The sequence below is a fragment of the Pseudopipra pipra genome, chromosome 2 (assembly GCF_036250125.1).
Source record: "Pseudopipra pipra isolate bDixPip1 chromosome 2, bDixPip1.hap1, whole genome shotgun sequence".
Taxonomy (NCBI): domain Eukaryota; kingdom Metazoa; phylum Chordata; class Aves; order Passeriformes; family Pipridae; genus Pseudopipra; species Pseudopipra pipra.
The window spans coordinates 46,521,870-46,536,999 of record NC_087550.1 but is presented as its reverse complement, the minus strand read 5'-3'; the positions used below and the strand labels follow the sequence as shown (position 1 = coordinate 46,536,999).

At 36.9% G+C, this 15,130-nt stretch overlaps 1 protein-coding gene across 2 annotated transcripts in view; it reads left to right on the top strand.

Annotated features, from left to right (window-relative positions):
* Positions 1-14,730, top strand: part of MIPEP (mitochondrial intermediate peptidase) — a 72,387-nt gene extending 57,657 nt beyond the window's left edge. Inside the window, exons 17-19 of one of the 2 annotated variants that reach the window (XM_064645370.1) lie at positions 4,738-4,859; positions 5,722-5,795; positions 14,481-14,730. In XM_064645370.1, the coding sequence (XP_064501440.1) occupies positions 4,738-4,859; positions 5,722-5,795; positions 14,481-14,575 (291 nt within the window). In that variant the 3' untranslated portion in view covers positions 14,576-14,730. The remainder of the gene's footprint in view (positions 1-4,737; positions 4,860-5,721; positions 5,796-14,480) is intronic. The other variant, XM_064645372.1, reaches the window with a different exon arrangement.
* Positions 14,731-15,130: the final 400 nt, after the last annotated feature.

Here is a 15,130-nt window from a genome sequence, read left to right as displayed (position 1 = left end):
TATTTCAGACATGGTTATAAGAAAAGATTGATAATGTTGGTGGACAGAACTCCCCTTTAATAACTGCAGTGGATCAGTTGCACACCTTTATTTCGGTCTGCTGTGCTGGAATAAAAAAAGCAGGCATGAACATGACCTGTGGATGGCATATTATCATAACCCATGGGCTATGCTGTAAAATGCATTGTTTTATAAACTCTTGGAATGGGTTCATGGAACTTTTTGAAGTAAGAGATTACTCAGAGTCTTCATTAATTTTCTAGCTGCTTACCAAAATTATAATAATTTAATAAGGACAGTGCCCTACTTCTACATGTCTAGCCTTTGCCCTGTCCAAAAGTGAGTTTGATAAGTATTTTTCTTTTTTTTTTTTTTTATAATAGAGAAATCACTCCTTATTGGAAATAACAGAAGAAATCAAGTCATTTTGCATCTATATCTGAATTTATTAAAATGGGAAATGGAATTTTATGCTAAAAGGACAACCATTTAGTTTCAAATACATTTACAGTGATGTGGGCACTCTTTTTATTCATCATAGAACTTTTTAAAGGAGCAGTAGCCTATATGTTCTTGAGGTTTTTTACCATTTGATTTCCTAGGTTGTAATCTCATCTGTATGAAGTAGAAAGAGAGGAAGAGGGTATTTTTTTTAATGTGGGCAGGTAGCTCCTTGTGAACTAGGGTAGAGGATGGGTGTTTTCGGAAAATATACTTGAGCAATGTGATAGATACTGGGTAATAGTGAAATATTGAAGATTGGGAGTTCCTGATCAGAAACTTTGTGTGAGGACTGGGACAAAAGTAGGGACAGGAAATGATGACATGCTAGAGTTATTTATGCTCTAGAGTGGGGAAAATCTGTAGTGGTTAAAGGAAAATGAATTGAATGTGGGCTTCAAACTTCAGTAGGGAACCACAGTGTTTGTTATCAGATTTCCTTCACTGTGGTTTGCAATAGGAAAACAATCTTAGGTGCAGTATTCCTTTGGGAATGCTTGTCATCTTTAATAACTTGAGCTATCTAAAAGTATGTTCCTTAAGTATTCCAGTGAAGGAAGTCATCTATCTTAAGGTGGATTGAGTCATCCTCCATTTTTGTTTCCTTTTTTGCATACTGTCCTGTTCCAAATGAATTTTTGAAATCTCAACTTCATCATATTTGAAAGGCTCCCCAAATGCAGGGAGAGAGATGAGCAATGTCTTTCCTTGGTCTTTCTATATCCTTTCCTTTTCTCTTTTGAAAGTAAACAATGCAAAATTTGTTAGTAAAGCTTAGTAGCAAAGACAAGGTCAAAACAAATTGAACAGAGGGTACTGAGGCTTGTTTTAGATGCAGATTCTGAAATCAAGCTTTTGGTCTTGGACAGGTTGCTGAGAAGTTGTTCTTTTCTCCTTAATTACTTGTTATACAGAGTTTCAAGAAACCCTATGAATGGAATAGTTGATCAACCTGGAAGAGCAGATGAGCTGTTTTAGGTGCAAACCACTAAATGCAAGAACATTTGATGTGAACTATGTAATCTGAGCTGTTGAGGAAGACATACTGTCCTAGTTACAGCTTATATGATGTGGCAAAATAATTCCATTCTGATGGAGAGATAGAAATAGTCTTCCCTCTGTCAAACTCAAAGAAATTATTTTGTTTGTACCCCAGAAACATTTCTGAGTATGTTTATTAATCAGTAAAGTTTTCCACATTCATGAGAGAGTTGAAACTTCTAGTCATAACTTTGCAAACTTTCGTTTAATAAACTGACATGTTTTCCTGCTCAGTCTTCTAAAAATGTAAGCTCTCTGATCTGTTTCAAAATGTGCTTTTAGTTTAGTGATTATGGTTACAATTAAGGGACTAGTTAGAATAACTGTAGGTACAAAGTATAAACACAGCAACCACAATACCTTTCAGAGCAAACTGGAGAATCTGTATTCAAGCTGAATGTTTTTACGTACTTGCATTACAATGAGATATAGTGTTTACCTTAAAGAAAAGAAAGAAAAAGTTAATAATTTTCAAGAGTTTGCACCATACATCAAGACCCACAGAAAAGCTGAAGACTGGAGATGTTTTTTCATCTCATTTAACCTTGTCACTCCTATTTTTAAGTAGTTGTGTAGGTCACCGGTACAGGCTCAATTGCTGACCCATGGCAAATTCCATCTGTTTTGGACACGCATCTTAGGGTGGAGATAACCATCTTGTTAAAAGTAGCTTTTGAATGATTGAATTACAGCTAACTTTGAGAACTTTATTTGTAAGTATTGCTCAGAAAAGGGAGCTAACAACGTGTTTCTCATCTGCTGTTCACAGTAATCTAGATTATAAGGCACTCTTTGCTACCTCTTCTTTTAAGGAAAAAAGAATGATTAAAAGCCAAATACTTTCTTTTTCCACCCTCTCAGTTGGTCACTTTTTTAGCATACACATACATCTTTCTGGCTAATGGAGAATAAGATAATGATCAGAACTTTCTTGAATAAAGAAGCATAGTTTATTTCCTGTCAAAAATCAGGAGTTTGTTAACTACACTGTGGTAAAGAATCACAGTCAAAGATAAATAACTCTGGAAAATGGTTAATTCCTTTCACTTTTTTGTTTGGCTTCGTCAGAATTTCAGCCATTGACTGTAGGATAAGAACAAGCATCTCACAGCCTATGGATTTAAATGTAAAACATCTGTTATGCTACTTTATTGTTTATCTTTGGGTTCCTCTTTAAACCTTTGGTTTTTATAATATCTACAAAAATCTTGACAACAATCATATCACAAGAATGTTAAGAGCTTCTTTGACTTTGCATAGGAGGACAAATAAGATATGGGACTTGTCTCCTCTTTGGTTTCCTCAGAGCTGACAGAGCAGAGTAAGTTTCCTTCTTTTATGTAGTCATCCATTCTCATTTCAAAAAATATGCCCAAATATGTTGGGAAACAACGTCTTTTCAGTTTGGACCTGCTTGCCTTTTCGCATTGCACTGGAGAGGCAATGAAATCTTCATCCCTGGAGATGCTGAGACTTTAGACAGAACCCTGAGAAATCTCATTAAAGTTCCCTTTTCTTTGAGTGAGGACTGGGCCAGATGACTTTTGAAGGTCTGTCACAATTTAAATTATTCTGTTAAAGTCAGGGAAATAATAATAAAAAAAAGAGGTATTTTTACTTCTGTGAAAGTAGGGCTGATACTTCTGATTTTCTTTGCTAAGAAAACATAAGTAAACTGTCAACACCAAGCAGCATTAAAAAAGAAGTCTGCTGTAGTGGGTTATGGCTGTGTTTTCCCCTCCATACAATAATGTCATCAATATATTGCATGTGTTCTGGAGCCTTAGCCTTCTCTAGTGTAGCCTGGATCAGTCCATGGCAAATGGTGGGACTGTGTTTCGACCCCTGGGGCAATCGATTCCAGGTGTACTGCACACCCCTCCACGTGAAAGCAAACTGCAGCCTGCACTCTGCTGCTAAGGGGATGGAGAAGAATGCATTTGCAATATCAGTGGTGGCATACCACTTCTCTGCCTTGGACTCCAGTTTGTACTGGAGCTCCAACATGTCTGGCACAGCAGCACTCAATGGTGGGGTGACTTTTCCTGCAACATACAACTCAGAATACAAATTAGTTTTTTCCCAAGGTTAAATCTCCTTGAGGCACACACTGGGTTTCCCCATCTTCTCTCATTATCCACCAAGTGTATCTGGGTCCTTGAGCAGAGACAATCCCATGAATGGGTTTGCCTTTGCTCGAGGGAGAGTTAGCCCAAACTGCTTTACCTAACATACCTCTCAAGTGAATTACTTGGACTTTGTCTCCATCCACAGTGTGAAGGGGCTCTGTTTGGGCAGGGCTGGCTCGATTGATGGAACCTCTAGTGTTGACTAGCCAAGTAGCCTTTGCTAGGTGCTGATCCCAATTTTTTAAAGTCCCTCCAGCCAATGCCTTCAAAGTAGTTTTCAGCAATCTGTTGCATCGCTCAACTTTTCCAGCGGCAGGTGCATGATAAGGGATATGATATATCCATTTGGTGCCACGTTCCCTGGCCCAACTAGTAACTAAACTCTTTTTGAAGTGAGTCCCATTGTCTGGCTACATCTGCCATCACTGGAATGTGTCATAAAGTCAAGTAACAATACATGAAAAACCATTATAATGTGGATTATAATCTTATATATATGCATTTAAAAATGTGCAAACAAATCTGTGAGCAATGGTATTGCATCTGGATGTAATTTGTCTACCTCTGAGGTTTTTGGCATATGGAAAGTTGTATATTTTTATAGTATTAAATGCAAGTCTGTATTACCATTTTGTTTGTGACAGAAGTTTATAAATTGAACTTTTCCAGTGACACTGCACTTACCCAGATGGGAAATTATAACATATGATATTACTTGTAGTAAGGTAATTCTGTTTTTTTTTCAAGACCAATAGAACAACATAGCTATTATTAAATATTAGTAATTTTTTTTTACTGCTTGGTTTTCTTCCCTTCTGACCCTGTTTATATATAATTTCAATCGTGATGATCAGTGTGTTGGATATACAGTATTTAGGCTGAAAAATGCTTCTTGTAATAAAGGACTGTTCAGTCTGGGATAAGTGGTGGTTGCTTTTTTTCTTTTTTCTTTAATTGTTTGTTATTAATGATATCAGATTTCTTCCATCATACATGAGAGAAATGCTGAACAATTTAAAGAAGTTAAAAGATAACTTTGGGGTTTTGTTTTTTTTATTTCTTACAGGCTTGGCAGCTGCGATTCAGTCATCTTGTGGGCTACGGTGCCAAATATTACTCCTACCTCATGTCTAGGGCTGTTGCCTCTATGGTGTGGAAACAGTGTTTTGCTCAGAACCCGTTTGATAGGTAAAAACAGAGAAAATGTCAAGTAGAATGAAATGTCATGTTAGTTGCTTCAGGAAAATATGGAACAAATGGGGCCACATAGGTTGATGGGCTTTTTTGATGAAAATTAATTTTTAGCATTTTTCTTGATTTTAGGAGGATTACAAAATAACCATGGGTGTGTATGTTATATATATATGTATGTATGTATGTATGTATGTATGTATGTAGGTATGTATGTATGTATGTATGTATGTATGTATGTATGTATGTATACACACACACACACTTTGGGACATGTCCATTGGTGCAAAAAGATTTGTGCTGATGTTTTAAAATCTAGGTGTGTCCATTGGGAGGCACTGAAATTCCTATTTAGATGTAATTAGAGAGCTTGAATTTCATAGATGCCTAATTACTTGTAATTTTCTATTGAAATCAAAGCAACTGTGCGTATTAAACAAGTTTCATGTTACCAGCTTCAAAGCTAAGTGTAGCTGTCCTACTCATTTTGCTTTGTGAAATTAAAAAGTAAATTGCAAGATCACAGATTTTAAGCATTCTTATATCTTTGGTGAATGTTTATTGTAACAGAGCAACTTTTCCTCTTGGAGCAAGGAAGGCTGAAATGTTGTTCACAAATTAACTTTTATAAACACCAGTACATACTCACATGTATAAAATTTGTCTACTTCAGTTACTCATAGTATGATTTTAAGTGTAATTTGAATTTGAGGAGTCAACATGGAATCAGTCATTGTTTCACGGTGGAAAATATCGTTTGGTCTCTGTTTCTGAGTTTTGTAGAGATCCTAGAAGCAAATCTGACTGAAAGCTGGACAGGTTGTATTTGCAGATGGCTCTAACATCTGTGTTTCTCCAGGGCAATGGGAGAGCGTTATCGTAGAGAGATGCTGGCACACGGCGGTGGAAAAGAGCCCATACTGATGGTTCAAGGTAGAAAATAAATTAGAACTGTTTTATTCCCTTGCTTGAGGAAGAAATAATTGCATTTCCCAACTTACTCTTTTCAGTTTAATTATGATTTTCATTGAGTTTGTGAAAGAAAAATTATTCATTTATTTAGTTAAGTGGAATGGTCATCACCTTTGTATCATGGTCAGTAGAACACACAGATAGTTGAGGTGAAGTGTTGGGAAGGTTGGTATTACCAGACTGTCTAAAGAATTCGGAATAAGAGTATCACATACTTGAAGGAAGAAAAATGACACCATTTTTGGATACAATAAATTAGTAACTTTTCCAGATGAGGAAGTCATAGTATCTCTGGTTATTTTGTATAGACAAAATTGAACTTGTTTTGGCCACATTTTAGCATCATCAGAATATCTTTGGTTGTATCAGTACTTTGAGTATACGTTCTCATGAAATGGAGGTCTGAAAACTGTATTAAAGAAACAGTTCATTATTCCTCTCACTACCATAGTTGCCTTTTTAATCTGGAAAAAACTTTAAAAATTATTCATACTAATAGCAAAAATATTATATTTCATATATTAAAAAATAATGTCAGGAGAATGAAGCAAATTTGAGAAAATGCTGACTTTATCTCAGATCTCTTAATAAGATCAGGATAAAGACTTTCCTGTCTAATGTTGCAGAATTCAAGCCAAACATTTTTGCATTCCTGTTGCTGTTCCTAACATGAGCACTTGCTAAGTGCTTCATCTAATGGCACATCTTTCAATTTCCTCTGAAATTCTTAATATTAAGGATGAATATGAATTCATTTGCTCTGTTCACTCCATTTTAGTAGACTGGAACTTGTAGGACTTTTTTTCTGCAGATAAGGAAACAATAGTAATGTGTCTGTACTTCATCATGAGATTGACACAGTTTAATAACTAGAACATCCCAGTTCTTTGACCCATCTATTTATATTTGAGGCCATGACCTCTGCTCTCCTTAGACTCACCATATATTAAGCAACTATATATTCTTTAGATTTTTTCTGTTTATACTTCTGATCTACAGGATTACTTTTCATTCAGTATGACTTTGCAAACTTACTTTTCTTTAGGGTTCTTGAAGAATGTGTTTGTAACCTTGAAAAACTGAAGCCCAAAACTGTGCATTAAATAGTTGCAAGACAAGAATGTACATCTTTACATGTGTACCTAATTTTTATATTGTAAGTCATATCGTAGAGAAAGAAAAAGATGTTTTTAGACACCAGTTATGCTTATTGTCTCTTCTATTTCTGGGATATATTCTTAATTTTACTGAGCTTTGAGTCTTCCTGTAGTGTCCTAGAAACTATGTTGAAGTTGCTGGCAGTGTGCTTCCTTGAATCAAATACTATATGAATGAAGTTTACAAAATTCATCTCTGGATGGTCTTAGAGAAGATCTATGGAAGTACAGCTGGCTTTCGCCCTTGCATGTGATAGAACACAGTGGAATATGGTGCAATCAGTTTGGAGTTGAGAGTATGCATCAGTTATTATGGATAAAACTTGCTACTGAAATTAATCTGAAAGACTGATATCGTAGTCTAGGAAATTGCAAGTTTATTTTAAGTTTAAAGGAAATCTAAGTATAAAGTTTGGCAAGGTACATGAAAGCACACAAACAAGTTTAAGTCTTGTAATGCGGTAATTAGATGTTTTAGGCATTTCAATATTCATAGTCCTCATGCTTCTAGTCCTCAATTAATTTAGTGCAGAATGTTCATCAGTAACTCGTCAGGACCAATGGTGAATGAGAAAGAGGCGATGGTGTGCAGCTTGGGGCTTGAAGAAAAGAGCAAGCTTGTCTAAGGAACAGTTGTGTGTACTGCAGAGCAGTGAACTTGACATTAATGGTAGAATAATGGCATCTTTATGCTGTGACCAAAAAAATCTGTATAAAAGGTTCGATTTTTGTCTTTTTTCTCTAAATCCATAAACCACTAAACAGAACTGTGTGTCACATCAAGGTTAGTAACAGCAGTGCACCTGCTGGCGTGTTTGTTCACATGTAATAGAAGAACCAGACAGCAGTGACTCCTCTGTGTCAGCATTAGCGTGAGTAATACTGGTGATAAGAGCACAGACTCTGATTTACAAAAAATGGCAGAAGTTTTTGAGATATTTTCACAGAATTACAGAATCACAGAATAGTTTAGATTGGAAGAGACCTCTGGAGGTCAGCTGGGCCAACACACTTGCTAAAGTAGGATCCTCTAGAGCTGGGTGTCCAGGACCATGTCCAGAAGGCTTTTGAATATCTCCAAGGAGTAAGACTCCACAGCCTCTCTGGGCAGCTTTGCCACTGCTTGGTCATCCTCACAGGGAAAAAAATGTTAAGAGGTAACCCTTGTATTTCAGTTTATACTCCTTGTTTCTGGTCCTGTAACTGGGCACTGCTGATAAGAGCCTGGCTCCCATCATCTTTGCACCCTTCCTTCAGGTATTTATACCTCTGAGCCTTCTCATCTCCAGCCTGAACAATCTCAGCTTTCTCAGCCTTTCCTCATAGAAGAGATGCTCCAGGCCCTCAGTCATCTCAGTGGGCCTTTGTTGCATTCTCTCCTGTATGTCCATGTCTGTTGTGCTGAGGAGCCTAGCACTGGACACAGTAATGGCCTCACCAGTTCTGAGTGGAAGGATCAACTCCCTCAGCCTGCTGGCCATGCTCTTCCTAATGCACTCAGGATGCCATTTCCCTTCTTTGTGGCAAGGAACCATTGCTGGCTCATGTTAAATTTGGTGTCCACCAGGACCCCCAGGGCCTTTTCTGCAAAACTGCTTTCTTGCTGGGTGTCCCCCAGTATATGTACTGGTGCCTGGGGTTGTTCCTCCCCAGATGCAGGACCCCATTATCCAGATCATTAATGATGTTAAACAGGACTGAACCCAATATTGACCCCTGGAGTACACTGCTGGTCACTGGCCTCTAACCAGTCTTTGTGGCACTGATTACCCCCCTCTGAGCCCTGCCATTCAGCCACATTTTTAGTCCAGCTCCCTGTCTGCTTATCCAGCCCATACATCAACAGCTTCTCAATGAGGATCTTACAGAACACCGTGTAGTCATTTTATCATATAAGATTATCAAATTAGTTAAGCATGACGTGCCCTTTATGAATCCATGGTGACTATTCCTGATGATTTTTTGGTTCATGAGCCTGAAAATGGTTTCCAGGAGTAGCTGATGCACCATCATCCTAGGTATTGAGTTGAGACTGACTGGCCTGAGTTCTCCTTCTTGCCCTTCCTGAAGATAGGAGTGAAATTCGCTTTTTTCCTGTCTTTTGGTACTTCCCCTATTTTAATAGGTTACTGAGAGTCACCTTGCAATGCCATCTGGCAGCTCCCTTAGCACTCATGGGTATATCCCATCAGGGCCTGTGGGCTTGTTTATGTCCAGTTTTCTTAAATGTTCCATGATCTGATCCTCTTCCACCAAGGGTACATCTTCCTTGCTTCAGATTATTTCCCTGGACACTTTTGTATTCTGAATTTTATTTTTATACTCTGTGTCTCTTTAAACAGAAATCTTAAAACCTATTCAAGATCATAAAAAAACCCCAGAATTCATCAGCAGGTTCCTTCTGTGCATATTGTGATGCTCATTTGTACACAGTGCAAAACCTAACAAACATGCCTGAATGACTCGCTGAAGAATGAAATCAGGGTGACTCAGGTGTTTTGACAAGATAATAATTTGATTTCTGATTTGGGATTATTTGAGGCTAAATCATAGAACACACCTGATGGAAAAACTTATTATAAGTTTATACTTAATTGCTCTGTATTTATTACAAAAATTGAGAATTTAAGGAGAAAAATAAGAACAATTAGTTGTTCCTTAATTTGTTTAGGTTCAGTCAGCTTCTGATTCCTCTTGCTGCTTTTATTTTGGTTTTCATTATAGATGTTCCCGAATACTTGATTTCCATCTGTTGGTTTCCATTAGTTGCAAAACTGTGCTCCCATAGCAAATGGCAAAACAGATACCTGATTAAAGATAGATTCCACCAAACTTTAAAGTTTGTTGATTTTACTCTTCTTCAGGGAAACAGTCCAGATTCTGTGCGCACTAGTGCCATATTTCAAAACCCTAAAGTTCTCTAGGCTGTTATTTCAGGCATTTTTTTTTATATATAGAAATGCCCTTGCAGATGTCTGACTTTTGGATGCAGATGTGCAGCCTCACCCTTGAAATGCTTCCGTATCTCCTTGTGAAGTTAGCCATGTTCATTGACTGTTTGATAACAGCACATTTCATTTGTACAGTTTCTTTGTTATGATTTTCATCTCAGAATCCATCTATTGTCTTTCTCTTGTATTTGGATATGACCCTAGCTTTTCATCTTCTGTGACATGATTCCATAGATGTACTGATTAGGAAAGATAAAGGATCTGACTTTCCATCCAGTGGAGTTACTGACAAGGTTACTGACAGGTTCCTGTTTGGACTAGTCTTTAATTAGGAAATACAATATACTTTTTTGTTGTTGTTTGGATTTGATTCTCTTGGCATTTATTTCCATTAAAAACCTCAAAAACCATAACGGTTTTTTGAAACCTTTTAAAACATTTTCTGAAGTGACCCCTTTTATCTTACCCCTTTGATCATCAATAAAATACAGAAATAGTCACAAATATGGATAGCAGAAGCACTTAAAAAATGAGTGAACCATGCTTTGTCCAGGAGGCTTACTTTTTAAAAAATGTTTCCTTAAAGTGAAAATACAGTTTGAGAAGAACTTGATTGCTCTGTCATTTTGTGTTGACCATATGGCTTTCGCATATTTTCTCCTTCCTAGGAGTACATGGCATTAGGGATTCCAAATCCCTTTAAAGTTATGTATCCCAGGTGTCCCTTCCAGGTCCAGTTGTGTGCTGGTTGCAGGTCAGAACAAGATTCAGGTGTGCACCATCCCTCCCTCCCTCCCTTGGCACTCCCTGACTGGAAAGAAACCCAGGTGCACAGTCAGAAAGTGAATTGCAGTGTGAAATGTTTTGGGAACTGAGAGCATGGAACAGATCCTGGAGTGCACTTCTCTTCAGTTTTGACGCAGTCACATTGCCCTTGGGGTTTCTGAAGAAGTCCTCATGCAAAATACATGTGAAGTTGTGTTCTTGATTTGGTAATGCCATATTATATTGCAGTCATACACAGCTGTGTGCCTACATGGTAACCAAACCGACTGACTGTGTAAATAAACACACATTTACTCTGATGCAGTTTTTGAAAATTTGTTTTTCCATGCCTCAAATTGTACTTCATGGAATAATTATGATTTGAAGAGGCTGCAAAAATCTTCAGATAATCACTGTATCTCTTTGAAAGTGTTAGAAATATGCATAAATCCTAAAAGGTGATGTGAATGGCAACATATATTAACTCAAACTACATGGACCCAAAATAATTACTGTTCCACAGGGGCAGAGGCCAAATTTTGCCACAGGCTTTATTCTCTCAATTTTCAGTGATTGTAGGTTATAGCTAACCATCTCTCAAAAGGGTGTGGTTAACCACAGTGCTGTAATGTGAAAGAAAACTTCAAAGCAGAGAAGATAAGCTATGCAGTTGCCTTAGGCTTGGGAGAGACTGAGCTGAAATAGGAGTTGGGCTAAACATATTAAAATACACTCCTAAATTTGAAAACTGCAACCATCAGACCTTGTGGACATCTTACTAAATCATGTAGACTGAAGTGCTGAGTACTTACAATATATCAAAGCTGATCTTGCTTTGATATATTTTAATGGATTTTAAAGGGAGATGTGACCTTTTTTAACACATCTGTGTAGAGTAAGAGGTTAAAACAGAGAAATACCATCAGTATCCATTTCTTTTGGAGTTGTCTACTCTAAAATCTGTAGTTAATTATTTCATAAGGGCATCATCGCTTCACTACAGTAGGAGTTCTTCAGCAATGACCTCAGTTACTCTTCATCCCTTCCTTGCAAAAGTGAAGTCTGCTAGTGTCTGCTTTTGGTGTCACTGATGGGAAAATAGCAATGCAGCAGACTGTTAATGCAAGAAATCTGAAATCTGTTTTTGTTATCAAAAGTTGGAACTACTGGTTTGGAGGCCATTTGACATCACAATTGCCAGAATGATTTTGAAATCTCCTACATATTTAAAACAAACCATGTGGAGTGTAAATAAATAAAATTTGTAACAAGTTTTGAGTGAGATTTGTAAGACTGTACTTAACTGCACTAAAATACATCCAAGTATACTGTAGTTAATTATCTTTCTTTTATTCATTTTGTAATATCCAGGATTGGAATGGTTTTGTTATAATTTTCCATTTTTATGTAAGCAGGAAATTAAATCTACTTGAAGATAATCCCAGCTTCAGTTTCTTCCACTTAATCATTATACTTTTAGCTCTTCTTCTTTTGCAGTGTACTGATAGTTAGCAGAACAATTTTTAGCGTGTCAAAGAATTGGCTAAACATCATCCAGAGTGGCTGTTTTTTATAGTCAGTATTGGAAGGGGATTTTTGTATTGTGGGGCTTGGGAAATAGTGGTTATGTCTGTTATGGCCATCTCTGTGTACTCTCTATGCAGCATTATAGTCATCTCTCCGTATTGATATCCAATGAAAAAAGACATATTGGCTATAGAGTAATTGTTCTTTTTTAAAGCCACATCTTGAAAAATTGGAAGGAAGGAATAATGTCACCAACTTGAGATTTTATACCTGAGCTAGTCATCCAGGTTTCCTTTCTGAGGTGCAGGGAAAAGTAGAGTCTTCATAGGCACAACTCATCACAAAGTAGCCCTCTGAAGAAGATCAGAGGAGTGGCACCCATGAAGATCTTACTACTGTTCAGTCTCAAGAAATAGAGCTGGTTAGTTCAGATGTAAAAATGTCTGAGGAAAAATGAGAGCAAAAAAAGGCAAAACAAATTGCACTGTAGGGACTGGACTGCTCCAATTGAGTCTGAGACAAAGCTCCAGTAGTCATGCATGACACTGGCATGTTCCAGTGGGCTGCCATCCATGTCACCTTCTTACAGCATTCTCTCCACTTCTGTGAAAACTGCAGGAAAATATGAGTTTAAACTGGAATTTTTCCAAGACTGTTATGGAGCAAATATGCATGTCCCCCAGCCAGCCCACTGAGGAACCCAAGAGAGGGAGTCTGCAAGAGGCCATGGCTCTCTGGGGAGGTCAGATTAGTAGCTGGGTATCTGTACACATCTGTTTCTCAGCCCAGCACATAGCAAGACATTCTTCATTGTGAACTACAAGTAATTCCACAGCAATTTTTTTAACATTAGAGTAGATTACAAGTTTACCAAGTATTTGGAAATAGTAATACTGTTCTCTTTCATTTTAAAAATAGCTTGATGCAAACTTCATTTAACAACATTTCAGTTAACCTATATATAGTATGAGATTTGTTTTCCTTTTAGTGCTCAGCATTAATCTACTGGGTCATGGCAGTTTGTGTTGACACTTGTAACATGTGTTTAAATCAGATTGAAATGGAATTCTGTAAGGTCTTAGCAGGAACATTCTTTCTGGTTGCTCACACAAATTTACTTTGAGCTGATCTGTTTCCTGATGGGTTTTGAATCATTGTGTTATAGTAAAAGATTATGGTCTTTTAGCAGCATGCAATTATAATTTCCACCAAAAGCAAATATTGTTGAGGATGTGAAAGATTATAAAATTATGTTCAGTAGGTACCCTGATCAGAAAGAGTAGAACAAGGTTATATTTACATTGGCAGTGGTCAGAAAGAACAGATCACTTCAAAGAAATACAAAGATTAAATTTTACATTATTTGGCAGCTGTGCTGTTGGTTTTTTTTCTGGTACAAGTTATGCAGTAAATTTCCAAATATAAACTTGAAAATCTTAATAACAGTGAAAAGACCAACATTATGTAATGTTAAGTACAAGGAAAGATCTGAAAATAATTTAAAGTATATATTCTCATGCTTTCCAAAAATTGGGATTCTGAGGAGGGTGTGAGATTTTTAACTGATCCATTCATAGAGTTACCTGAAAAAATACTTCAGCATGATTCTTCATTATGCTAATTTCCCTGTTATCCTGTAGCCAAATGCTACAGCTAACAGATGCACTAATTAAAATCCTTAATAAGAGGTAAGTCCTGGTACTGTAAAAAAGCAAAACTAAAACTGCAGTGTATTGAAAATGCTTTTGTTTGAGTATGTTTCATGCCCTGTCAAAAATTTCAGAGGCATTTGTACTTTAAATACTAAATCAAGTGCTTCTAAGATGTGTAACACATTGAGAAAATATATTTTTTTTCTGGCTCAGTCAAAGCTGAGACTTATCATCAGATAAGGATTTATATACCCGCTCAATCACTGATTTATTCCAGTCATTTGGAAATGACTGAGTCTGTGGTTACATTGCTTTAAAATGGATATAATTCCCTGCTTAAGCAAGATTGTAGTGATAAAAATCAGTTAACAATCTTGAAACCTGTCAATTCTGTGATAACGTGTAACAGGTAGCTTGAAGAAATTAAATAATCCCTATACACTATAACTGCACTTAGTTCTTATCAAAGAAACGTGATAGCCATTTCTGTCATATAGTGACGTTAAAAGTTAGTTACCAATAAATGTTACCATTGACAAAGCTGTCAAGGTCATAGTATTCTTGTGAAGAGTCTGTTGTCTTGCTTTTTTGTAGGTATGCTTCAGAAATCACCTTCAGTTGAAGATTTTGTGGATGCCCTTGTTTCAGACTTAGACCACGACTTCGAAACGTTTATCATGGACTCATAAAAATGTTCAGCAGAACTGAATTCTTTTATGGAAGATTGCATATGTCTTCATAATTGTGGGTAAAATATTGTTGTGACTGGTTTTGCTTTTTTGTGAACACTTGTAAAAGTTTGACTATTCATGTTGGTGGAACAGTAATAAATACTTTCATTGGATCACCTGGTTTCAGTTATGGAGATGATGGTTTTCCATTGCATAGGAGCTTAAGCATGGAATTTGAGAGAACAAATCTACTAGAATGTGCTGTTAGAAAATTTGGTCTTGTTGGACCATCTGAGTAAACAGGAATTGAACTCATCTTCAGGGTGAGTGGTATTTATCTTCAGGGTGAATGCTCTTTTGGTACACACATTGATTCAGTATTAGGGCTTACCTGTTGAGTGTCATGACCCAGAACTGTTCACATGGGTCTTTCTCACATGTTCATGGATTTTCTTTAGCCTTGTTTAACTGTGTTCCTTGCAGGAGTTCTGTGCTGGGGAAAAGCAAATTGTGTTTGTAACAGAGGCGAAACTGGAAAAAAAGATGAAGTGGAAAACTAGGAACTGTACTTGA